Raw genomic sequence first — 26,954 nt, 5'->3', positions numbered from 1 at the left:
TATTTATTTTATTTTTCAATTGCTATTGTAAAAATATATAATGAGCCTTGTATTAAATTTTCAAATCTTAGATATAAAAAGAAAATTTTTTATGAATTTCTAGCATAAAATAATTTACGAATTTTCGTGATTTTTACATAATATGTTGTAAAAATTCAAACTTTGAATGCTTATAAAAAAAAATTGTGACTATGTATTTCTTTTATTGTTCAACTTCTATTGTAAAAATATGTTAGGAGCCATGTATTAAATTTTCAAATCTTAGAGTTAAAAAGAAAAACTTTTATGAATTTCTATCTAAGATAATTTGAACATTGCCGTAATTTTTACGTATTTAGTCAAAATTTGAACTTTAAATGCTTATAAAAAAAAGTCGTGCCTATGTATTTTTAATATTTTTTAACTGCTATTGTTACAATGTGTTATAAGCCTTGTATTAAATTTTCAAGCTTTTCTAACCAACAAAAAATTTTTTATCGATATTTATAGAAAAAAAAACTAAAAAAGTTGAAAAATTAAAATGTCAGTAAACAGCTTAAAACAAATCTAAATATTTTGAAAATTGTATCTAATATAGAAAATGCCTATATAAACATTCAGTCAAAATTTCGAGTATCTGCGGTTATTTGTTTTAGAGTTACACCAAAATAAGGAAATCGCTAAAAGTGAAAATCCAATGTTGTAAAAATTTAAATTTCAAATGCTCATAAAAATTTAATTTGAATTTCCGGTGGAATTTTTATTTGTGATAAAGATTGAAAAACTTGTAAGGAATCTTGTATTAAATTTTTAAATCTTAGATTTAAAAAGAAAATTTTTTATGAATTTCTAGCTTAAAATAATTTGTGAATTTTCATGATTTTTACGTATTTTGTCAAAATTCAAACTTTGAATGCTTATAAAAAAAAATTGTGACTATGAATTTCTTTTATTTTTCAACTGCTATTGTAACAATATGTTAAGAGCCTTGTATTAAATTTTCAAGCTTTTCTGCCTAACAAATAAATTTTTATCGATATTAATTTAAAAAAAACTAATAATGATCGAAAATTTGAAATGCCTATGAATAGTTCAACTTAAGTCGAAAATTTTTGAAAATTGCATGGTGGATAGAATATACTTATATAAATATTAGGTGAAAATTTCATGTAATTATGGTCATTTGTTTTAAAGTTACATAAAAAACCAAAATAGATTTTGTCGAAAAATGAGTGTGCGTAAAATTTCCCGTTTTTCCCTTAATTTTTAGTTTGTTTTTCTCAATTATTTAGAAAAGTATTAAGAATTTTTCACTTTTGACCCTCCAAAGTACTAACTAGATTCACTTTCTGATCGAAGGAGGTACTGAAGTCAAAAATCGAAGCACTTTTACTGCCCCAAAACGTGATGACAGACAAAAAAAAAAAAAAAAATCACACATCATGGTAAAATCAATACATTCATCGCTCCGCTCAGAATCTAAAATTATATTAAATTATTTTTTGTAATGACGGCTGACTATGAGATAACAATTTTTTTTTGATTTTTTTTGATTATTTATTTTTTATAATTAGATTTATTCCTATACATCATGTTTATTTTAATTTTTAATAAATTTGACAACGTTGCGCTCAATTCCTATTGTATTCCTAACGTGCGGAATCGTATTCCTCCCGATTCAGGTAGAGTATATTTTTTCAAACAATTTTTGTACAAAAAGTTTTTTTCTAATTATAAAATTGGCAAAGTTACAGAATGGTCTAATTTAATATTTATGTAGGTATTATAATCTGCTTTTAATGATATAGGTATTTTAATAATATTAATTTTATAATATTGAGCAACCTATTTTTGATATTTTTAATTTACTACTTACATATAAAGAAGAATAAAATAAATTATTTACTACCGTGTAGTGATCACGTCGCCTACAGGTATCAGTAGTCAAGGATGATGTTTGGAAGGTGACTCTTGAGTTAATTACACAACGTAGAATTCTTCTTAATTAGATTAACTGTTTATTTATTGTGGTAAAACATATATTTATTTATAACATGAAAACTGAATGTAAGTTAAGTATTCTGAATGATAGAATAAATTCGGTTTGACTCGAATATTTTCTAAGTTCAAAATATTGTTTATAAGAAATTTTCTAAGTCCAATGAATTAAATTAAACAACAGACTGGCGTGAAGGTGCTCTGGCTAGTCTGGACAAGTCGCGTCTGAATACAGGCCGTTTCGGGGTCCCTTATATAGTGCTACCCTCTACTACCCATAGTCTACTTGCTCTTGTCGCTGTTCTTACGGATGTGGTATAGTTATCTAGACTGACGGGAAATGTTACTCACCCACATACAAGTCAAAAGGTGCATCCCGTGCAGCTGCAGACCTCGATAATTTATATTATTATGAATATTATTATTATGTAAAACTATATATAATGATATTACATTATAACATTGGTTCTTGGAACTTTTGTATCGATGTATAATCCCACACCTTGTGTGCCCCTATCAATGATCTTTTATAGTCGTATGACCACATGATTTCGTGTTTCCCTAATATTAATGATTTCCACGAAATACTGTCTCTCCTACATTTACAAAGTGCGTCGCACCCTTCCCCAGACTGGTGCGGCTGGTACCTAGTTGAATGTGAACTATACAATGCGGGACGCTAGTCCATAGCAACCGTTATTTACTCTATCTACAGTTGCAAGTTAATAAATAAAAAAAAAGCGGGTAAGTCGTGGATGTCGCACTGCTGTACAGTAGGTTACTGTAATGGATGGGATTACATTTGAATGCAATGATAGGTATCATTGTATACGAAAAACGATTCTGAACGAAAATGATTTGTCAGTCTAGGATATATTATATTTTAATATTGCCATGTATTCTATTTTGAAATAAATATTTTATTTTTTAATTAAGTCGCACTTTGCATAAGGCATGGTTAATCATTTAGTGTAGTTATCATAATTCATAATACCTTATATTATCATAGATATACGAATACCTGGTTTGAGGATAAATCGTTATCATTACGTGATTTCATAAAAATTTAAAACTCAAACGCTCAAAACATTTTTCTTATAATGACACTTCAAATTTTCTCTATAGCTATTTGAAGCAAAACTTATGGAAAACTTGGTGTTAAATTTTATAACCTTAGATCTAAATACAAACAATATTATGAATTTTGAACTACAAAATAATTTGCAAATATTCATGGTTTTGACGAATTTTTGTCAATATTTGAAATTCAAATGCTAATAAAAATTTAATTTGAATTTCCGGTGGACATTTTTTTTGTGATAAAGATTGACAAATTTGTAAGGAATCTTGTATTAAATTTTCAAATCTTAGATTTAAAAAGAAATTTTTTTATGAATTTCTAGTTTATAATAATTTGCGAATTTTCGTGATTTTTACGTATGTTGTCAAAATTTAAATTTAAATGCTTGTAAAAAAAAAATGTGACTATATATTTCTTGTATTTTTCAACTGCTATTGTAAAAATATTGTAGGAGCCTTGTATAAAATTTTCAAATCTTAGGTATAAAAGAAATTTTTTTTATGAATTTCTAGAATAAAATAATTTACGAATTTTCATGATTTTTACGTATGTTGTCAAAATTAAAATTTGAATGCATGTAATAAAAAATGTGGCTATATATTTCTTTTATTTTTCAACTGCTATTGCAAAACTATATTATGAGCCTTGTATTAAATTCTCAAATCTTAGAATTAAAAAGAAAAACATTTATGAATTTCGATCTAAGATAATTTGAAAATTTCCGTAATTTTTACGTATTAAATCAATATTTGAACTTCAAATACTAATAAAAAAAAATTGTGCGTATGTATTCTTATAATTTTTTAATCACTATAAGAATAACTTATGAGGAACTTTGTATTAAATTTTCAAGTATTTTGATAGGGCCAAAAAATTTTTATCGACACCGCAAAAAAAAATTTTCAGACAAATTGAAAATTTCAGTCGTCTATAAATATCTCAAAAAAACTTAAAAATGTTTGAAAATAAACTGTATATTGAACTATAAACGCTTATTAAAAAAAATCGTGACTTACGATTTTTAATTTGTTTTAGCTACATTAAGAATAACTCATAAGGAACCTTGTATTAAATTTTCAAGTTTTTTTGGTCATCTAACATTTTTTTTACCGACACTTCAAAAAAAAATTATCATAAAACTCGAAAATTTTAGTGGTCTATAAATATTTCAAAAAAACTTAAAAATGTTTGAAAATAAACTGTATATAGATAACACTAACATAAACATTTGGTGAAAATTTCATGTATTTACAGTGATTAGTTTTTGAATTACAACCATATAAAAAATCGATTTGGTCGAAAACTGATTTTGCGTAAAAATTCCCGTTTTTCTGTCATTTTTTTTTTTGTTTTTCTCGATTTTTTTGAAGGAAAATGTTTACTTTTGACCTCTATAATGCACCAAGGATCTTCACTTTTACATCGGAAACCACCCCCAAAGTTTGAAATCGAAGCATTATTTCGACTAGTTATGCTGTACACAGACACACAAAAAAAAAACACACATCATTGTAAAATCAATACATTCATCACTTCGTTCAGAATCTAAAATAGTTTAAGGTTGAAGGTAAAGAAAATTCAAAAAATTAATACTACGAATTCGTTTATTTAAATTTTATTGAATTAATAACATATCTAACAATTTTTGAACTTTTACTATTGACTTATTGATACGTTTTATCTAATAAATTGTTCAAAGTATCCATTTTAATTTTCCAAACATGGTTTTAAACATCTTAACAATTCTCGTGATATTGCTGCTTTTATTTGCTCTTCAGTCATGCCATTATTGCATTTTAATCATTATTTAATCCGTATAGAAAATTGGTGTTGCCATTAAAATAAAAGTAATGAAGTACTGAGTAGTGAGAAGCTAAATATTGAATACCGTATACATGAATACACGATGATGACACACGTATACAGATAACAGACATCTGAATCATCATTTATTCTGATATTCAACTTCAGTATTTATTTAATAATTCAATTTTTACTAATCTGTGCTATGGAACAGACAGTATTGTGGTTTAGACGCTGCGTAGTAGTAGCCAGGATTTACCTTTGGTTGTGGTGGGGGTGGGTTATGTTGGCTTTAATGGGCTGATAATTTATTAATATTGTATTATTGTTATAACATGACGTATAGCCGTATGGTATAGGGAGAAAGTGGTGGCCTAACTTGGATTCCCAGATTCCCTAACCATTATAAGTTTGGAACACTGAAATAGTGATGTCATGAGTATATAACATTTTAATGTTTACCATTTAGCGTCAATTTTAATAAAAATTATAATTATTAATGGCTACGTCTATGTAATACCAAAGAACAATCACAAAATAATAAACGAAAAATACGTTCACATCACAGATTCACAGAACACTTAATACATTATTTTTTAATGTTTCTTACAACATAAGTATTCCCTTCCCCAGGTACTCATCAGTTATAGATCATAAATACTAGCTGTTACAGTTGTGAGGACGACGATATTATTAATAATTATGAAATATTATTAAAATTATTTATAATTGAGATCTTTTAATCTAGTCATGACTTATGAGTTATGGTTGTGAATTGTGAAAAAGAGGCATCTGAGATCTGAATAATGTTATTGTGTGATAAGCGTGATAAGTCTATGTTGATAATAATAATGATTCCGTTATCGTAATCATCCATTCGGTTCGCATCCGACGAACATTTGGAGTCTGTGGTACCAAACACCTAACAATTACAAATAATAATTTAATGTTATTTCTTATTACATTCTACAGTGACTGCAGTCGAACGTTATAAGCTTTTTGGGTTCGTGGACGGTGGAAGAAGAGACAAAAACAATCGAGATATCGTCGTTCGTCGCTCGGCCAGGCGACGGCCAGTCCTGTCGGCCGTCGCTCAGTTTAGCCGTGTCGCTCGCACGTTTCGGTTGGTTAGATTTGGACAGTCTGACTTTTGTTTAGATTAGGTTAACCTAACGGCCGACGGGTAGACAACTAGAATTGGACAATCACGAACAACAGCGGTCGGTCGTCGATATATTGTAGGTACGTACACAGGTATATGTATGTGTAGATGCAGGCGAACAGTCTGTCCAGTCCAGTCGTAGTTTGCACGCATCCGCTACTTCAGAATTCAGACGTGGAAACTACCACTGTCCGAGACGGTTACGAGTTTACGACTTTACAGTCCATTGTGGCCAGTGATGTACCTATAAGACTTAGACGGATGTTTCATTGTATGCGCTTTTTTTGTGTTGCCGATAAACCACCGACAACTACGTCATCCGAAAGCAATGATATTTATTATCATTATTAATACCTAGTATAGTAAAATAATTGATTTAATGATTTAAACGAAAAATAGGTAGATAACAGCAATACAAATGGCGTGGATATAGTACGCTTAATATATATTAATATTCATTTTCCCTCATAATCCTGTTTACGTTTATCAATATTGTTAGTCTTTATGTCAAGTAGACTATTTACTCAACGTATGTCATTTTTGGAAATAATTCTTCCACAATTTTATGTCTCTCTCCTATCTATCAAATACGACATATCCCTTGTGGATTTAGGGTAGTGTAGCTGATACATGCCTTAATTACGTTCACAATACTTTTTAAAACTTTTAATATATTTTTTTTATCTAGTTGACCGATTCATCTGGACAAGATGTTGATATGCTATAGCGGTCATGCCATGGCTGTCTTGTTAGTTGCAGCACTCAGTACTGCGCCGACATGCACAGAACTTATTGGCCTGTATGAAGACTCTGATATGATGGAAATATTGGACAGTACCAATTTTAATGACAAAGTATTGCAAGGAAATACATCATACGTGATTGAATTTTACAATGCTTTTTGTGGACATTGCATTCGGTTCTCTACTCCTTGGAAAGGATTTGGAATTCAAGTCTATGGTAAACAATTGTTAATTTAACATATTAGTATAGGTTTTATGAACATCAACTTAAATACTTGGAATCATTTATTGAAATATAATTTAAATGATTACTCCTATAATAGGTATGAACTTACTATTTTTTAGTCACCTGCTTAAATTTAAAAATAAAAATGCAAGCGAACAATGTGCCTACATAGTTCTTTTTTATATTTAAACTCATGTGTGCATTATTAATTATTACAATTTTTACTATGAAATAGGTAGGCACTATTTTAATTAAATTAGCATATCATTTTTGAGTTTAATCTTATAATTCTACCATCACGTTTAGATTTGTATTGTATAAATATTTATTGTATTATGGTGTACTAATTTATTATAGGAAATTGCAAAACATTGTAATTGTGTTTTATATAATACATACGTCTTGCCTGCAATTATTTTATTTTTACCACGCATATTATCATTGATTAAAACCTTTATAAAATAATTAGCAATCATGAGTTATAATATTTTGTTGACTTATTAAAAAAATTTCTGAATTATATTTTAATGTTTAAATGTTAAGTGTTTAGTAATACATAATATTATAGGATTATTAAAATAATAATAAGGTCAGATAACGTTAAAAAATAAGTGGTAAAAGGTTGTTATACCATAGCTTATAAGTATTAGCCATATGAACTAAAACATACCTTTTATTATGATTCATAAGTTCATAGGTTGAGAAAAATTAATCTGCATTGTTTCTACACTATTTAACTCATACTATTTCATCAAATATACATATTTGTCAGATTTTAAGTTACTCAATGATATTTAAAATAACACATTTTAAGTTATAATATATTATGTATTAAATACATCTACCATTAATTGTTTTAATTAAAATAAAATAAATGTTATTTATCTAACTTATTATATATTTTACTGGCAAAGTGTTGGATTATAGGCATTCTATAAGAATTCCTTAAACTATTTGACAATCTATTAAATTTGAATGTTATTTTATATTATTCCTAGGCAATCTATAGAATTCCCAGATTTTTTAGAATGCCAATATTATGTTAGGTAATGTGTTAAATCAATACCTATATAATATTTATTATTGAAGCATATAGATGATGCATGACATTTAAAACTGGATTAAATATTATTCTTTACACGCAAACATGTTTTGGATCGACATTTTGTCTTATATGTACATTTCATAAAACCTTATCCAGTTCCTGTAGATTGTTGAGTTGCAAATGTATTTTCTCTTGGAACTAGGTCAATTGTTATTATTTTTTTTTTTTTTTTTTGATATATTGTGAATTGAGACGATTTTAAAAGCCCTTCCTTAGTCCCTAATCTATGATACCCATCAAATGTTAACTACAAAAATATTTTAATGATCATAAAATAATAAAAATAAATATAAATGGTTGAATTACTGTATAGGTAATATGTATTATTTTATGTTTACCTCTATAACAACATCTAAAATATTTCAAGCATTGATGTGAAGCTTTATATGAATTATATTTAGGGCTAACCTTAGATCGCAGATTAATTTGGGCCCATCATATTAAGTCTAAACGACTAAACCTAAACTCTAGATTACACCTTCTCAAAACATTTACTAACAATAATAAATATACTAATATCCACACAAAACTTGCTCATATATAAATCTTCAATCAAACCAGTCTGGACATATGGTATACAGCTATTGGGTAATACAAAAAAAAAAAAATCTAACATAAATATAATACAAACCTTCCAAAACATAGCACTCAGGAAACTTTTAAATGCTCCTCCTTATGTCTCAAACTACACTATCCACTCTGATCTATAAATTAAATTAATGCACAAAAAGAAGCTATAGATCATAGCTATAGCATTATCAACGCTTCCACAATTGTTTTATGTACCTACAACAGCAATCCCGTTAATATGAAAACTCGCAGTCTCTTCCATTCCTGGAAACTTACTTAGACATTTAAAACGGAAATTATGTTTCGACTTAATTGTTCATCCTCTTCTCATCAGTTAATTTTTACCAAATACTGTAAATGGAATTGCAGGAAAAAATCCGCCGACGAACGACCTTGGAAAAAAAATCTCCGACCCTAGGCAGCAACCTCATATTTCATCTTTCTTATTAAATGCCAAACTATGGGATATTTAATACCATTTAAATGGGAAAATCGATTATTCCATCCTTCTGTGACATTATTTGTTCGGTGTCTATTCGATTTTGTAGTTTCATGTACATTCCATGTACAAGGTGGGAATGCTGGAGAAATCCTTCGAAGACGAATATTCGATTTGTCTGTCTCTATTCTTTTAAAAGTTCCTTTAACATATGTTGAATCAAAATAAATCAAGAAATCTTCTGCGCCAGTCAGTATATTTTGTTTTAAATACTCCATGCCATTTTTAACATAATGTAAAGGCAGAAATGCCAGACTATCAACCATAGTACATAACTTACGGAATACTTCATATTTTTTGTAGCGTTTAGATAAGCCTAATTCTTGTAATATTCGAAACGTTGACTGACAGAGGTGATAAAAACATCCTTGAATCGTAATATGGCTGCCTAATATAAGTTTTGCTGTATTCATGACGGCTAGTTCGAAATCCATATTTAAAAAAACTGGATCTGGACATTTTCACACTAGTTCATTATAGTACGAAACAAGTGCTCATAGGTATTATATATTGTATTGTATTTTGTATTGTAAATTTCTACCGTTTCCATAGCGTTGTTTTGTACTTGTGTAGTGTGTGTTGTGTCCTAAATGTGTGCTGAGACCTATAATATGTGGTGCACTGAAAAACATTGCTAATTTTTATTGTACAATACAATGTTTGAACACGGTCATACCCGATACCCATTTATTTTAAGGGGTATGGTCGAATTGCACTTGAGTTAAAAAAGGTAATGGCCGAACTGCACTCGGGTAAAAAACAGATAGTGATCGAACTGCACTTGGGCTCAAAAGTATTTCAATAAAATTATCATGCATTTGAAGGGGTTAAACATTTAGTTAACACTCATTTTCCTATAATTTTTATATTATATTATATTTTAAGCTCAAATATGAGGCTTTCCACGCGAAGTTCAATAAATCATTTTCATCACCACATCCAAATATATTTGTTTTCATTGATGTTTTAACACAATTACAAATCGACACCTACATTTTAATGCAGAATACTGCACAAGATCATAACCTTGGGGTTGTGAATTAGTTATGCGTTGTATTACATGAGGACTTAAAAATTAAGGTAATGCCATTAATAGAGACATAATAGAGTCTTTGAACAATAATCTATAAATATAGGTATGTAATTTGAAATAATTTGGAAATAGGATAATATTTTCATAGATGACTTAATATATAGCAAAACTAATGACTAGGGCTAGGATTTATATGCATTTGCATGTTTTTTTCCTTAAGTCCAAATTGATTGGTTGTCAGATTTGTCCACAATTTAGCTTTTTCTTGTTTAAATAGAACCAATTTTTTTTGCATATTTTGATCATAATTCATATAATTGTATATCCATAGATTTTTGAGAATTTGATTTTTTTTTAACTTAAATTTTTAAATTTTTATAAGTTATTGTTAATTTTAAATGGTAGGTAATTCACGAAATCGATAGTTTTTGGTTTATCCGTTGAATTGTCGTAAATATATAGCATAAATACTACCTTATAAATACTTTAAATACTATCTTATTTTAGGTCGGATAATATCCGTTTGTTACCTTATTGTTGGCCGGATGGCTGATAGAATTACTTACACATTGTTATACAGTGAGATATCACAGAATAATTGTATTAGTACGTTGTGTGTTGCATAAATGTGTGGACGTTTATACTTAATAATTTGAGTGGTTTTAATAACAGTGTCCAGGATGCCAAAAGTTCAAAGTGAAAGTGCCAAGTTACGTCTAATCAAACTAATATTTAATGCAATAATATGAACTAATAGTAATAAGTAATAATAATAAATAATAATAAAAATTTGTTTTTGCATGTTTTGGTAAATATAATGCATATTTTGTCATTAGTAATGACTATACTACCTATATAAAAGTTGAATAACTCACGTTTTATTTCCTACACCTTTCCATATAATATAATCAGATGATTTAAAATGATCAGAAGAAATAACACAGTTCTTGTTTAAAAATCTAGAACCTTTAGATTTAAAAACTTCCATAATTTTTGAGATTCCACACCACTCGGCCCATTTTTTACACCTAATATATTAATTGATACAGAAATCATAAAATGCAATTTAAAAATATATTTCCAAAAATAATATCAAACTATTTAATCTACAATTATTATTTATTTTTATTTAGAAGCATATGGCTCTGTAGATAATTATTTTAGGAAACTTACAATTCTTCATTAGATGGAAATTTATGAAAAGCTAAATTAGGATTTAATTGTATTGTAACAATAGTTTGTTGAACATGACTTGTTAGAACACATTTTTATTTTTCCTAAGTTTTTATATTATACAAATCAATTAATATTGATCTTTATACGAAAAAATAGTCATTTTTGTTTACAGCCACTTAACATTTTAGCGTTATTTTGTTATATGAATTATGCCTTTGATATAGGCAAAAACAGTACAACTGAGAGCTCCGTATGTCACTGCTGATTACCATTGACCTTCTCGTATTATCATTTATAGTATTTGTTTTTATGCAGAGCATCAGTTGTTAAAATAATTTTATAAATAATTAAAAAAAAAATACAATTAGAGAGTGTCATTATTGGACGACTTCTCACATCAAGTATAGCCTGTTAATATTTAATTAGTTTAATCGTGTATATAATTATTAAAATTAATTGTATGTATACTCTAACCACATAAGCCTATTGTGTCCCAAAGGTATAGATTGCTTCTTTCAAATAAAGAAAAAAATATATTAATATACTTTTCCTGCTTGAGTTAGGTACCTAATCTATAGAATATCTAGTTATTGTATATATTTTATACTTATCCTGCTCATTTTTGGCATTCTATAGAATACCTAAGATTTCTATATAATACCAGATTCAACACTTTGCTGGTAACATATACGAGTACATACAGTTACTAAACTACTAAAGTATATCAAATCAGTTGTTAACATTGAGTATCTATAAATTTTAGGTATTTAAATTTAAATTAAAAGATTATTGTAATCAGAGTTGTAATATGACATTACCTACACTTGAGTACTTAGCAAGTCAAAACTCATGATCATATATTATTCAGATTGTTAACAATAATAATAGATTACTTTAGAGGCATTTTTTATCCTTAAAAATGTAAATATTTTAATTCTTATCTCTTAGCCCGACAAGCCACCAAAACTTCCCATCTCCTATAGACCAATAAGCCTCCTTCCTACCTTCTCAAAAATGTTTGAAAAAATACTTCTGAAAAGACTTCTCCCACTGTCAGACAAAGCTAACATCATTCCACATCACCAATTTGGGTTCAGGGCAAAACATTCAACCACCCACCAACTCCTTTGTACGGTCGACTTAATATCTACTAGTATGGAATCCAAGCACTACTGTGCTGCCGTCCTGCTAGACATGGCCCAAGCCTTCGACAGAGTGTGGCACGACGGCCTACTCTATTAACTTAAAAAATTTCTTACTGCTCCATATTACCTTATTATCAAGTCTTATCTTGAAAATCAAACCTTCTCAGTTAGAGTGAACAACAGCTCCTCGGTTAGCTTTCCTATTTTGGCTGGCGTCCCCCAAGGAAGCGACATAGCGCCTTTCCTTTACACCATATTTGCACATGACACTCCGAAAACTTTACATACATCATTAGGCAGGTATGATACAATAATCCTGGCCTCAAATGATCACCCTCAAATTGTGTCTGATAGGTTACAAAATCATCTAAACATGATTCAGATCTGGTCAAAAAAATGGAAAATAAAAATAAATGACTCCAAATCCTCCTTTATTACCTTTTCACTAAGACCTGGAGACTGCCCTCCAGTTTCATTCAATAATAACTTAATCCCAACAACCCCAGTAGTCAAATACCTGGGCCTAACGTTTGATAAACGACTCACCTGGGCTCAACACCTCAAAAACAAAAGGAAATCTGTAAACTCTAGACTTCACTTGCTCCGTCCACTTCTCCGCTCCAAACTAAACACCAGCAATAAATTGCTAATCTACAAAGCTATCTTAAGACCAGTATGGGCTACGGCATCCAGATATGGGGCTCCGCGAAACCCTCAAACCTGCGAACTATACAAGCCTTCCAATCAATATGTCTCCGTCAAATCGTTTCTGCCCCTTGGTATATAAAAAACGCCAATCTTCACAAAGACTTAAACGTTCCCACTCTTTCTCAGCTTACCAAATCCCACTTCCTCTCATTCCATTATAAGCTAAACCACCATACTAACCCATTAATTAAACGTCTGTCTTCTTGTACAATTCCCGATAATCCTAGAAGAAGACTGAAACGTTCTTGGCCTAGAGATTTCCTAGCTTGATCTGTCGGGTGGTACTACTGAGTACCCTCCCTCTCTGTTATATCAACGCTATTCTCCATCTAAAAAAATTACTTATTGTATAAAATGTTTGTATAGATTGTAATTATTCTTTTAATAAAAAAAAAAAAAAAAATGTAAATATTTATAATTTATATACTATACATCTACCTTTTGGAGCCCAAGTACCTACACAAAAGTATATTTTGTAAATAAAAGATTGATCTAATTGAAACTATTGAAGAGTATTTGCCTACTTACCTATTTTTGTTGATATTTACTTTATTTAAACATTTTATTTATAAGTATAGATTATATAAAAGAATTGGAAAATTCCATAATTTTTTATTATCTGATTTTACTGATAATGGTTGATTTTAATCTAATCTATCTGACATTTTTGTTGTATAACACATTTGCATTTATTTATAAATAATTATTTTTATTTATACATTATTATTCTAATCAGGTTTTATGATTGGTTTTATTTACAGGCTGGAGAAATTATGTGAAAGTTGGTGTTATTGACTGTTCAAATGAAATAAATAGTCAAATATGCCGGGATTATGAAGTCATGGCCTATCCAACCGTACGCTACTTTCCTCCCCGGCCAGAACCAAGTAATATTGGAAAAGATTTTATTAGATCTTTTAATATACAAATTATGAAGGATTTTCTTATTAAAATGCTTCAAGAAACTCAAAATAGCACAAATGTATTAAATTTGTGCGATATACAACCATTTGAAAATGCAAATGTAGAATTGGATTCAAATAATATTTTAACATTTATTATAATTAGTACACCAAATAATACACTTGCTCAGGAACTTATTATTGATTTCTGTCCCATCAAAAAAGTTAAAATAATAAGCGCACTGAACTCTAATACAGCATTGGTCAAATTATTAAAAGCAGAAACATATCCAAGTATCTATCTTGTTGAAAACAAGAACCAATTCACATTTTTAGCAAGTGGTAATAACAAAACAAATTTTACCAACAGCATTAATACATATTTAGAAACAGTGCATATGACTTCATTTAGTATAATTGATATTACTACTTCGCTCTATAATTTATCATTCCATAAAGACAAAGGTTCTATGCATAATAACACAGTTTATTTGTCAGATTTAGAAGCTACTCTGAGGTATTCTTTGGAGCACGAGATTTTATCACGAAGTGTTATTTCTGGTGAGTCATTAGATGCATTAAATAGTTATCTAGAACTTCTTATTGAATGTTTTCCTTCTAGCATTAGAGGTAAAAAATTCATTAAGTTAATATGGGAAAATACACGATTCAATAAGACAGTGTCAGGAGAGAAGCTTGGGAATCTTATTAACAACTATGAGTTTTTATTAAAACCTTATGTTACTAAACACAGTTGGATTGGATGTGTAGGTAGTCTACCAATGTATAGGAAATATCCATGTGGCTTATGGACTATGTTTCACACACTCTCAGTACAAGCATCTATAAAGAACTTGACAACATTTAATGGAAAACAAATTTTAGAAACTATTGCTGGTTATGTTAAACATTTCTTTGGATGTACAGAGTGTTCTGAACATTTCATGAATATGGCTTCCACAATTAAAAGTAATGTTTCGTCGTTAGATGATGCAGTGCTGTGGCTTTGGTCGGCTCATAATCAAGTGAACCAAAGGCTTATGGGTGATGTTACTGAAGATCCAGTGCATCCAAAAATATTATTTCCATTAAAAGTACATTGTGATACATGTCACCAAAATGGTACTGATGAGTGGAATAAAACTGAAGTGCTAAAATATTTGAAATATATGTATTCAGCTTTCAGCCTCCAAAAGACATCATATCTTGATATTCATTCTCAAAATGATAATTTGATAATCTTAAGTAAAAGATCCGTTGATGTTGATAGTTATAATTATAATAGTTATGCATTTGATCAAGAAGAGTGGAAGATTGATGTTAGCACTTGTATGATATCATATATTTTGTCATGTAGTGTGTTAATGATATTATTTTATTTACTGTTGATAAAGAAAAGGTGTAAAAAAAATAATTATATTTATATTTTACTGGGTAAATAGATTGTTTGTTATGATAACTTAATTGTGTTTTGTTCTTTATTGAATTGAATTTGATTTTTTCGATTAATTAATTATATTATATTTTATATTACTCATTTATAAATTTAATAATAATTTAACTATAAGACTGTTATATAATAAATTCATATGAATTGTATTATATTCAATAATATATTTATTTTTATTGTATTATATTTTGAATATTGTACTAAAAATTGCAATGTACCTACATATTATTAATTTCAATATTCTGAGTAATTTATTAATTCAATAGTTATAAGGTACCTGTACTATTTGCAAATTTTAAAACAGTTGATTGTTTTAGAAGATTTTATTGCAAAAAGTTATTGTTTATTAAACAGTGTAAGAATTTAGTTTCATAAAATATTTTTTATTTAAACTTTTAAAGTTTGAAGTTTTACTTTTAGCATTGAAATGGTGATTTTGAAGAGGATACTACACCCGCATGTGTTTCTTTGTTTTACAAATGTACAACATAGCATAAATTGTTTTGTAAATAATGGATTGTAGAATTACCTAAATTTCACAACACTTAGGGAAACATTTTATTGGTGCTGTAGCATTTTAATTTTATTGGTAGCACTAAAAAATGTTTTTAAAAATTAAATGAAAAAAAAAATAGTTATGTTCTCAAACTGATTACTTTAGTTGAATTTATGATATCAATAAAATAAAGGCAGTACACTAAAAGTGTGTTGTGGAATTTTGGTAATTCTACTAAAGATATAGTGTTTTGAGCCAATCAGACAATGTGCCGGTGCTGAATCAAGTTGACACCGGCATATTTGAACTTTGATTTACACTTAAATGAGGTACTAGCATATTCTGAAAATGAGCTAGCAAAATCTAGCAAATTCCTAGCAATTTTTTGATATTATAATTATAGTCCTAGCGCAATGTTCCGGTGTCAACTTGATCGACATCAATTGTATAGGTACCTATTTGTATATAACAATATTATGTAGGTTAGAAAATCAAGTTTCTACCGTACCTTTAATTGTTGTACAAACATTTTTAGTATTCGAGTTTTAAATTTTAATATTTTACGTATACAATAACTTACAATTTACATTTAGTTTGTAAAAATAAATAGCTATTATGTATTTATTTTTATACTTCCCAATATTTTCGAATTTATTACCATTATATCATTGATTATAATAAACATTATTATTTATATTATTCAACGATAATAATATAACATATATCAATAAACATTTTAATCAGCCATAAATAAACTACTTGAACTTGATTTACACTAACTGAGTTACAATCTAAGAAAGTAAAAAATAAAATAAATCATTAGACTTTTCTAAATTATATACAAATATTTTATTAGTTTTTTTTTATAATCATTTTTTTTTTTTTTTATGTGGTCTGGTTCTCAAATATGTGATTTCAGCATTCTTTTAGGTAATTTATTGTAGATGAATAATTTCGGGTAATAAACACTTCATATAAAATTTAAATTATAAAGTATGATGTGTTAATAAAATAGATAAATCATGATTCTTTAGTAATTGTGTATTCTTGTGAAAGATTATCTAATTACTCAGAGTAAATATTATTATAAAAAAGACTCACGTTTAAAGCGGTTCAGACATTTTGGAATCCCAAAATGATTGATCAAAGTACCTATATTAATTCTTCTATACTGCTCCATTTGGCCGTGTATATCACAAAAAAGCATTTTTTTCTTTTATATAGTTGCGCGTATAATTGTCCCATTATTTGTTAGTAATATATGTGATATTTTTTCAATTGAATTGTTTGCCCTTCAACTGCAATATTGTAGTTAAAAATTAAATCAAAATCAAAATTACGTTCACACTTCACACAACATAATGTTACGAAGGCTAAAATTCTTCAAATCTAACGAAATTTAATTGTTTACTTTATAAAACTAAATACAAATTTAAGGTACTGTAAGTAATTATCGACAAAATATTGCAAGAAAAATATATTTGCAAAACCAATATACTGCATGAGAAAAATATCGTCGGTATAAAATATAGCAGGAATTTAATTGTAACATAATATTTTGGTCACGATATTTTTACTAGCAATATTTTGTTGGCATTATAATACACCTATAAGTTATATAATATTATAATGCATAATTTAACACTTACAAATTTACTGTTCACTTCTTCTATGGCATCGTTTGAATCACGAGCAGAATACCTATGGACATTTTATTTCCAATAAATAATGTTTACCAATATAAGGCCAATTATAAAATAAGTGAATATTACAAAAAATGTATCAGCAGCCTCCCTATGTTGGGGGTTATTATTCAGAATTATATATTTATTATATTTTAGACTTAATTTTTATATGTAGGTATATTATTAACTTGCGATTTAATAATTTATTATATTAAAAATATAAATTATAATTCATATAACTTATATTTTGGTAGTAAAATAATAATAATGTTCTGTTACCTGGGCTGGCAGCTAGATATGGAAATTCTGGATCTATAATCAAACCATTCTCAAAAACTTTTTCTTTCGACAATTGTTCAAATTGTTGACGAGCATTAGTCCCCATTTCACTACCATACTGTACCGATTTTGTTTGTAGAGTGTCAGAAGCATATAAAATATTATGAACTACATTTTTGTAGCTAGTGTTTGACCGCATTTTACAAATTTTGAAGCTGTTTGTCGTATTTTACGTTCGTTGTCCACATTTCACTGTTGCTTTGGTTTCGAATTTCAAATTAATTTTTTTTTACATCAGCTCGAACTAATTTTTCTAAAATTTTTACGCAAAACCAGTTTTCGACCAAATCGATTTTTTTTATATGGTTGTAATTCAAAAACTAATCACTATAAATACTTGAAATTTTCACCAAATGTTCATGTTAGTGATATCTATATACTGTTTAATTTAAAGAAAATTTTTTTTTGAAGTGTCGGTAAAAAAATTTTGGATGACCAAAAAAACTTAGGACTATATCCTTATAACTAAGGATTAAAAATACAACACTAAGTTTTCCATAAGTTTTCCTTCAAATATCTATAGAGAAAACTTGAAGCATCATTATATGAAAAATTTTAAGTGCGTTTGAATTTTAAATTTTCACGAAATAGCGTAACGATAACGATTTATCCTGAAACGATTTTAAACATTTGTTATTTTTCAAAAAGTATAAGCCGTAGATACATGAAAATTTTACCAGTTATTTAGATTGGCATTTCCTTTACATGATTTAATTTTCAAAATATTTTGACTTTTTTTGAGATATTTATAGACAACTGTAATTTTCAATTTTACTGAAAACTTTTTTTTGAAGTGTCGATAAAAATTGTTTGGCCCTATCAAAATACTTGAAAATTTAATACAAAGTTCCTCATAAGTTATTATTATAGTGATTAAAAAATTATAAGAATACATAGGTAGGCACAATTTTTTTTATTAGCATTTGAAGTTCAAATATTGACAAAAATCCGTTAAAACCATGAATATTTTTTTTTGTGTCTGTCATTACGTTTTGGGGCAGTAAAAATGATCGAGGTTATCTGGTGAGGTAAGCTGTGAAGGTCATGGTACTCGGTGGCCAGTTTTATGAGTATACAATATGTTTTCCTTCGCTAGAAAACTACTGTGTACTTTGATTTTAATCGGTAAAAAGTCACGCTGCCAACATAAATTTAAGAAATAATATATTCAATACATTTTTTATAAACCTTAAATCTCTTAAATGAGGATTAAAATCAATAAATTAGATTTGCTGAATCGAGTTAAAATTGCATCTTTGTCAATAGTAGGAAATTTGGTTGAAATTACATCAACATTTATGTGTGCTAGATTTCATAAACATTAATTTATTCGAATAGGTACATCAAATAGATTTTGTAATTATATAAACAATATAATTTACAGTTAAATTATGTTTAGGCATTTTATTTTGTCAACTGACATGTAATTAATATAAAAATATACCTTTATTGTATTTGCTTAATATAATTTGTAGATATGGCATTCTTGTTTGTTATATGTTTAATTAGGTGGTAGTTCAAAATAATAACGAATGGTGAGAATTATAAACTTTTGATTACTGAACCAATACTTCATATAAACGTTTAATGCAATAAAATTTTTTTTTTTTATATCAGTTGATCTGATTTTTTAGACGAAAAATATACTGCAAAATGCAGTTACTCTACTTATTGATAATTTTAGGAGCTACTCAAGTGAGATATTTTATTATTTTTTTAGTGTAATTTTAATTTAGATAGTCGATAAATAACATATTTATAAATTTCTAATTTTATATTTATATATTATCTAAGCTATCTACTTTTAGGTGGTTACAAAAAAAAAAAAAAACAACAATCAAACATATTTTGATATAATGAGTTATTTTGTAGCTTAGTTTGATCTACTCTTGTAAAATGTAAGTAGGTAAATAATGTATATCTGTGTATGCGTGAGTACGTCAATTTCTTATAACACTATAACAGTAAAGGAATTTTCAGAATTTTTCATTAAATCGAATTTGTAAGAAGGTACTTAAATAATAAATACTAAGTAATTAATGTTAAGTAATTATTTTAATATCTTGTAAATTATACATACTGTAGGTATCATAAAGTTAGTAATGTTAGTATATACTAGTTTGTATCGGATTTAAGTATGAAGTAAAAAATAAAAATACAGTAAAACAAAATCTGTAAAATCAAAAAATTTTCATAACATTCATAAAGTTGATAATTTATTTGTATAAATGTATAACCATTGCTGTGAGTCTGTAGGACATTATTATGATATGCATTAGAGAAGTTCATCATAATGCAATATATTTAGTTCTATTTATGAAATAATGATTTTTTCTGATAGAGAGACATTTGTATGAGCCATATAATATTATGGTTCACATCTGTATTGAAGTATTACGGTTTACTAATTTGAATTTTTTTATTACCTTTGTTTTATGTTTAAATATAATATACCTATTGTGTTATCGCCTTATCGGTAATATTATTTTAAACATATTTACAGTATTAAATTAAGTATTTTTTTTTCAAAGACACCCAATTATTGTATTCATTGAAGTCCTATGTAGGTAGTACGGTATATAAATTATAGTAGGTACCTACATTATATTTCTAGTGCCTGATGCAGTAACTAAAGTATTAAAGCTCTAGTGCTGATCAAAACAAGACCAAGACCCCAAGACTTTCAAAATCTTGGTCTTGGTCTTGCAAACTTTGGTTTTGCTATGACTTCTAAGATTAAACTTAAGCCCAATATATTATATAGTATATTAATAATATAAAGCAATCAAACAATTTAATTTTTATTGCAGGTACTCGTTTAAAACTTTGCATTTTAAAATATTATGTTTATATCATTTTACTTGTATTTTATGAATCAATTTACCAGCATAATTAACTTTGTAAGTTCCTATTACATTTATAATAAATATCAATAGCTAATTACTAATTATTTATTATTGACCAATATAATGTTTATAAAAATTAAATTGTTGTTTTTTTAATGTTTATTCTAACAAAATATAATAATAATTATAAAAACTTGATGGTTTGTTAAAAATTTTAAATTGCTTAATAACTATATTCTTATGCTATTTCGTAATTTTTAGTGCATAAATGCATGCATTTAATTACAGTAGTTTTAAGTGCATAAACATCCGAGCCCTAGTTAATAACTAGTAATAAGTAATAACTAGTAGTTATTACTTATTAGGTATAATTAAATTAGTTAAGTATATTATATATATATATATATATATATATATATATATAACAGGTATATACCTGTCCAGAAGTAGAAGTCCCGAAGAAATTTTCAACCGATTTTGATGGCTTTTTAGGAAAGAGTTTTTCAGACTCTTTCTTATGCATCGACAATAAGTGCTTTTTTAGCCCAGAAGTGTTCCTGTTCTTCATTAATATTTTTATTTTCTTCTTACATTTTTTTTTTCACAATTTACAAAAACCAGAAATTTCATTGTTTATACTTTTTATTTCATAATAGTCATTAAATTTACTTTTAAAACTTTGGTTATTATCTTCTAATTCATTCACTATTTTGCTTTAGTCCACTACATCTTAAATGTCACTCATTTTAAAGGTACCTACAGTAACAACAATTAACAAGGCGTATTACCAATAGACTACAAGTTTACGACAGTAACGAAATGATATGCTGTATAAGATAATAGTTTAAGTACACAATGTCTACAAAAATCGGAAAAATGAATAAATAAATAAATACGGAAAATTCACACAAAATACGAACGAAAATAAAAACGTACTTCCAATCAAAATGATATCTACCGTAGTCCGTAATGACTTCCAACAATTATTAGTATATTCGATTCAAAGTATAGGTGTATTATGGACATAAGTCATAAATTATTCTATGAGCGAGATAACTTTAGACGTTTTCATCGATTTTGAGAAAAATAAATAGTTTTTCAGTAATTGCTAAGTATAAAACAACTAAATTGTAATATTAATTGGAATTATTTTTAATCTTTTTTTGAATAATTCATCATTTCCTCGAATACTGATCAAATTTAATAACAATACAAATAATTTCTTATTATTTTCGTTATAAATTATTAGTTAATGAAATCTAGATAAATAATGTGTTTTCGAGGGGAAAAAATGTGCAAGACTACAAGAGTCTTGCAGTGATGGTCTTGTTTTGGTCTTAGTCTTGCAGCTTCGGTATTGGTCTTGGTCTTGCAAGACCAGTACCGTCTTGGTCTTGGTCTTGCAAGACCAGTACCGTCTTGGTCTTGGTCTTGGTCTGCAGCAAGTCTTGTGAGACTGCAAGACCAAAACCAATTTTGATCATTACTAAAAGCTCTACCTACTTAGAAATATTTTCTTTTCGAACAAATTTATAACCTAATTCAAATATATTAATGTATAAGAATTTTTTTCATTTTTCATAGAATTTGTGTTGACGAGACCATAAATAATAATAGTGGTTATTAATTTTATATGACATAATATATAAAGAATAAAGATTTAGTATTTAAAACTATTGATAATTGCTAAAAATAATAATAAAATAAAATATACTTTAATGGATGGAGTAATATAATATGTTTAATTCAAATTTTTCAGGGCGATAAGTTATCAGGAAGCAACCAATTAATATCACCAGATTGTTATAACAATTTGGGAGTACCAAATGCTTTTCAATATGTTTCACTATATGTATTATCAGTTCAATCATCATATATAACTTCAGTTGAATGTATGCGATCATCAAATTATTACATAAAAAGTGGATTTTCTGAAATTGACAGCGTTTCAAATGATTTGGAAAGTAATTTAATAATGCAATATAATGAACAGTCCGGAAGTATAGAAAATATGATGCTCAACTTGCAACAAAATGATGTGGAAAAAGAATCACAAGACAAACTTAATGCTGTATTGTATATGACAGCTAACTATTACCAAAAAAAAGATGTAACTGTTAAAAAATCAGAAGCAAAGCTCAGCGAAGTAACAGAAGTACTGCAAGCGCAATCAACTCTAACTGCAAAACGCTGTGAATCATCCTACACTGAATTTATGAATGATGCCACAACGATAAAATCAAAATATACTAGTAAAACGAGTAGTACAGATAATACTAATTCGAATCAATGGGATACTCAGGTGAAAGAGTATAATGAGGCAAGAGAAAATGTAGTTAGTAATACAAATATATACGCATCAGTTAGAGATGCGTTTTTGTTTGGTAGAGGAATAAATTTGTGTGATGGGCAAGCAAACATTGATCAATCACTTCTGGTTAGTATTTTTCACTTTTTTACACGTTTGTTTTATGAATTTAGATTCTTTGATATGTATCAACAATTCTCGTAATTTTTTTTCCAGGACATATACAAAACTAATGATTTATCAAAGTTCTTCGCCAAAAATGATAATGACGCAATGTCACTATTAAATCAGACAGTCACACAAATGTATACAATTTATAAGGCTTCATTGACTAATATTTATTTAAAATCTGTAGTTCATTCAAATAGTAGTTTAGCGGTGAGAGTTATGATGTGGGAACAAGTGAATATAGTTCGAGCACACTTTGAGTTAAAGGCTCAAAACATAGTATTGTTTATAAAAAAAACACAGTCAGACGCAAAATCGAGTTACGACGTCAATTCTAACGAATATAAAAAAATCATGGAACAATTATATAGTTGTGTAAATAAAAGGCTTTTAACAAATGTTAAAAGCACTGAGGTACATTATACAAGGGCATTAAACTTCAATCCTGACAAATGTGCGATGGAAAAGGATTTCAATCCATATAAAGTGGATACGATCGAAAAATATAATGAAAATATTCTCAAGAATAATACTAATGCTGCTAAATATGATATACGTACTATTAAGAAAGAAGAGTTTTCATATCCAACATCACAAGTGTGTATACCACAGAAAATGTACGCATTAGAACTAAATAAATTAGTTTCACAAACTTTCATTTGTCAAGTAAATGATATATATGCACGAATGAAAACAACAAAATATGATAATAAGTCTGTAGATTCTTGGATATATGAAAAAATATCATTGGTACAGTTTCAAAATTCAATCAGATTTTCCAAATGTTCAGCGATTGCAAATAAAATATTTACTATTAATTCTGCTACTTACACATTTACCTTATTAAAAACAGATCAAAATATTCCATCTACCAATATTGAAAAAATTATAGACCAAACAACAAATGATGTAGTTGGAACACTATGTGTGAATACTTTGGAGATAACCGACACATCTGAAACCGTTGAAATATTTGTAAAAACAAACTTTAATTCAGGAACTATATCAGAAAATAAAACAGAAATTAAATCAGAAATTAAATATGATTCAGGGATTAAATACCCAGCTACATCAAATAAAATTGAATACAAATTAAACAATTACACCTTATCATCTAACAAAAGTAATCCTGGTGAAAAAAGTGGTAATCCTGCACCAGCCGTTAAAATGTCTTGTGATTGCAGTAAAAGTTAAAAATTTAAATAGTAATAATAAAATATACTTTGAAAACAATGATTAATTTGGGTTTACTTTGTTCATATAAATAAATATATGTAAATTATATTATATATATTATATTATTTTATATAATTTATACCTAATAGAAGTTCATACTAGTGGTATTAAAATGTGTTATATTTTAACTGAAGAATGATAATTTATATTACTGCGGGCTATCTTGTTGTATGCACTCTATCGGCTACATTACAACTGCAGTATGCACTCTACCGTTTTTACCATTCTATAGCTATATTCCAATTTTAGACAATATTATATTCTCGTAATAAGTGGATGATGTAAAATTTGTTTAATTATCTACGAATATCCTTATAAATAAGTAATATATTATCAAAAATAATTATATAATATAAATAATAATAATCATACAGTATCAACGAATTACTTTTATTTAAACCTCTCTATCACATTTAAATGAAACACCTATAATAATTATTATATTATTATATTACTAGCTGCTTTTGTAATTTGATTCCGGGCATCGTGGAAGCCGCCTCCGCGCCTTCGTGGTGGTCAAGCGAAAATCGTTTCTCCAGAAATTCAAAAAGTTAAGTCATACCGAAAACTGTGACTTTGAGTGTCTAGCGGTCTTTTCTCATCTAGTGTAATACCGTGTCCTGCTGCATGCCCAATTCTTTTTTGAATGTATATACAATAATAAGGAAATACGAATAATTTTAATCGAATGTCTAGCTTACTAGCTATCAATCATCACTGTATGAAAATCTGTGCGGGGTAGAACATCTGCGTATGGCGGATTGGATGCATGTAACGTCGCATGCCCGGTTCTTTTGTGCGTGCAAAAATAATAAACGCATAACGAAAAGTATGATTGTGTGTCTAGCTTTCAATTCTCAACTGGTACAAATTTATACGTGTGCTGGGCATACCTCCTAACGTCGAAAGTCTTATATTGTATTATTGTAGGAGAAAATGTTAAAGCCGAATCTCAAGTGAATAAAAAGGTCAAGGCAACCAGCTATGTAGGTGTCTGGTTGCGAACGACGTGTGCGTAGTAAGTGAAATTAAAATGTTTCATAAACTTGATAATAAATGCTATACACTATATAGACGCCTGGTTTGGTGTATTACAACATTATTGTTGTTTATAGGTAATTAATACATAGTTGTTAGATGCATAAGATATGTGTAGCCTATAAAACATCAACTAAATGAAATGTATCCTATAATATATAATATATGTGTGTGTTGTACACATGCTTATAGTTTTTGGTTTTAAAAGTGGTTTTAATATTATCAATCACAATCTTTTACAATTTTAGTTTTAATAAGTACCTAGTACCTAATAGAATAATAATAATAATGATGATAAATATGATCATTGATGATTCGATAGACATTTTGAACAATATTAAAATACATAAATTAAATGCTGTCCTTAACGTTGCAATTCTTATAGTCATTAGTTATATTTAAAAAAAAAATAACAATTTTAATTAATTAACCAATTTGTGCGTTGACAGCAATACATAGAAATCAAACATAATAATATTATGCATATACAACGAAATTTAAAATGAGTTACAAACATTGGACATAATAGGTATGTGCTTTTGAAATTATAATAATTTATGTATGAAACTTACTATATTTTAAGGTAACAAAAATTAATTATTTAATCAATTTAAATGTATATATATACATATATATATAATATATTATATGCATGTGTGACATCAGTTAGAAATTCACAATGAATAATAATAAAGTTTTAAGTGAATTAAGAAATTAATGAATATCACAAAATAAAATGGTGTGCATGCCGTGTAGAAATTCTTATGATTAACTGAGTATGGCAGGGGTGGCCACTAACCTTAACTTTGGGAGCCGCAAATTTGTAAAGTTAATTCGACGTGAGCCACACATTGTAAAGCAATGTTTATAAATTAAAGGTATATTTTTCATTTTAAAACAAATGAAGGAACATTTATTTACTTTTAATTTTAGTACAAGTTTGGTTCAAGAGCCTCACTAAATTTATTTAAGAGCCGCATGCGGCTCGCGAGCCTCGTTGTGGCCACCCCCTGATATATAATATATTATAAATAGGTATCATTTTACTACTTTATAACTTTTTTAAATTTAATTGTGTTTAATATTATATCAACATTTAAAATATAATAAAATTAACTGATACCTTTGTTTAATTAATAAGTACAATTGGCAAATTACACTTATTTCTTACTTATTTTATTGCAATACCTTTAGGCTACCCTTACTTAAAATGAGCCATTGGTTACACTAAATAAATTCCAATTCCTTAAAACATACA

General features: G+C 27.7%; 2 protein-coding genes and 1 long non-coding RNA gene across 3 annotated transcripts; 2 read left to right on the top strand and 1 right to left on the bottom strand.

Annotated features, from left to right (window-relative positions):
• Window positions 1-5,723: 5,723 nt before the first annotated feature.
• Window positions 5,724-16,700, top strand: Qsox1 (Quiescin sulfhydryl oxidase 1). Its single transcript, XM_015510682.2, has 3 exons — window positions 5,724-6,103; window positions 6,712-6,983; window positions 13,990-16,700. The coding sequence occupies exons 2-3, from the start codon at window positions 6,734-6,736 to the stop codon at window positions 15,570-15,572; spliced, it is 1,833 nt and encodes a 610-aa protein (XP_015366168.1). The 5' UTR covers window positions 5,724-6,103; window positions 6,712-6,733; the 3' UTR covers window positions 15,573-16,700.
• Window positions 16,701-16,974: 274 nt separating this feature from the next.
• Window positions 16,975-18,609, bottom strand: LOC149057454 (uncharacterized). The gene is made up of 3 exons (XR_016190977.1): window positions 18,041-18,609; window positions 17,726-17,777; window positions 16,975-17,374 (listed from the first exon to the last, which is right to left on the bottom strand). It is a non-coding gene; the product is annotated as an uncharacterized LOC149057454 (long non-coding RNA).
• A 1,028-nt stretch (window positions 18,610-19,637) lies between these two features.
• On the top strand, window positions 19,638-25,034 carry LOC107163297 (uncharacterized). Its single transcript, XM_015510648.2, has 3 exons — window positions 19,638-19,795; window positions 22,706-23,383; window positions 23,471-25,034. Exons 1-3 carry the CDS (start codon window positions 19,754-19,756, stop codon window positions 24,614-24,616), a joined length of 1,866 nt encoding a protein of 621 aa, XP_015366134.1. The 5' UTR covers window positions 19,638-19,753; the 3' UTR covers window positions 24,617-25,034.
• Window positions 25,035-26,954: the final 1,920 nt, after the last annotated feature.

This window comes from Diuraphis noxia, unplaced genomic scaffold, assembly GCF_037042655.1.
Source record: "Diuraphis noxia isolate RWA-SAM2 unplaced genomic scaffold, SU_Dnox_SAM2 contig0003, whole genome shotgun sequence".
NCBI lineage: Eukaryota > Metazoa > Arthropoda > Insecta > Hemiptera > Aphididae > Diuraphis > Diuraphis noxia.
Note: the sequence above shows the minus strand (reverse complement) of the source record. Positions and strands in the feature narration are given on the sequence as shown.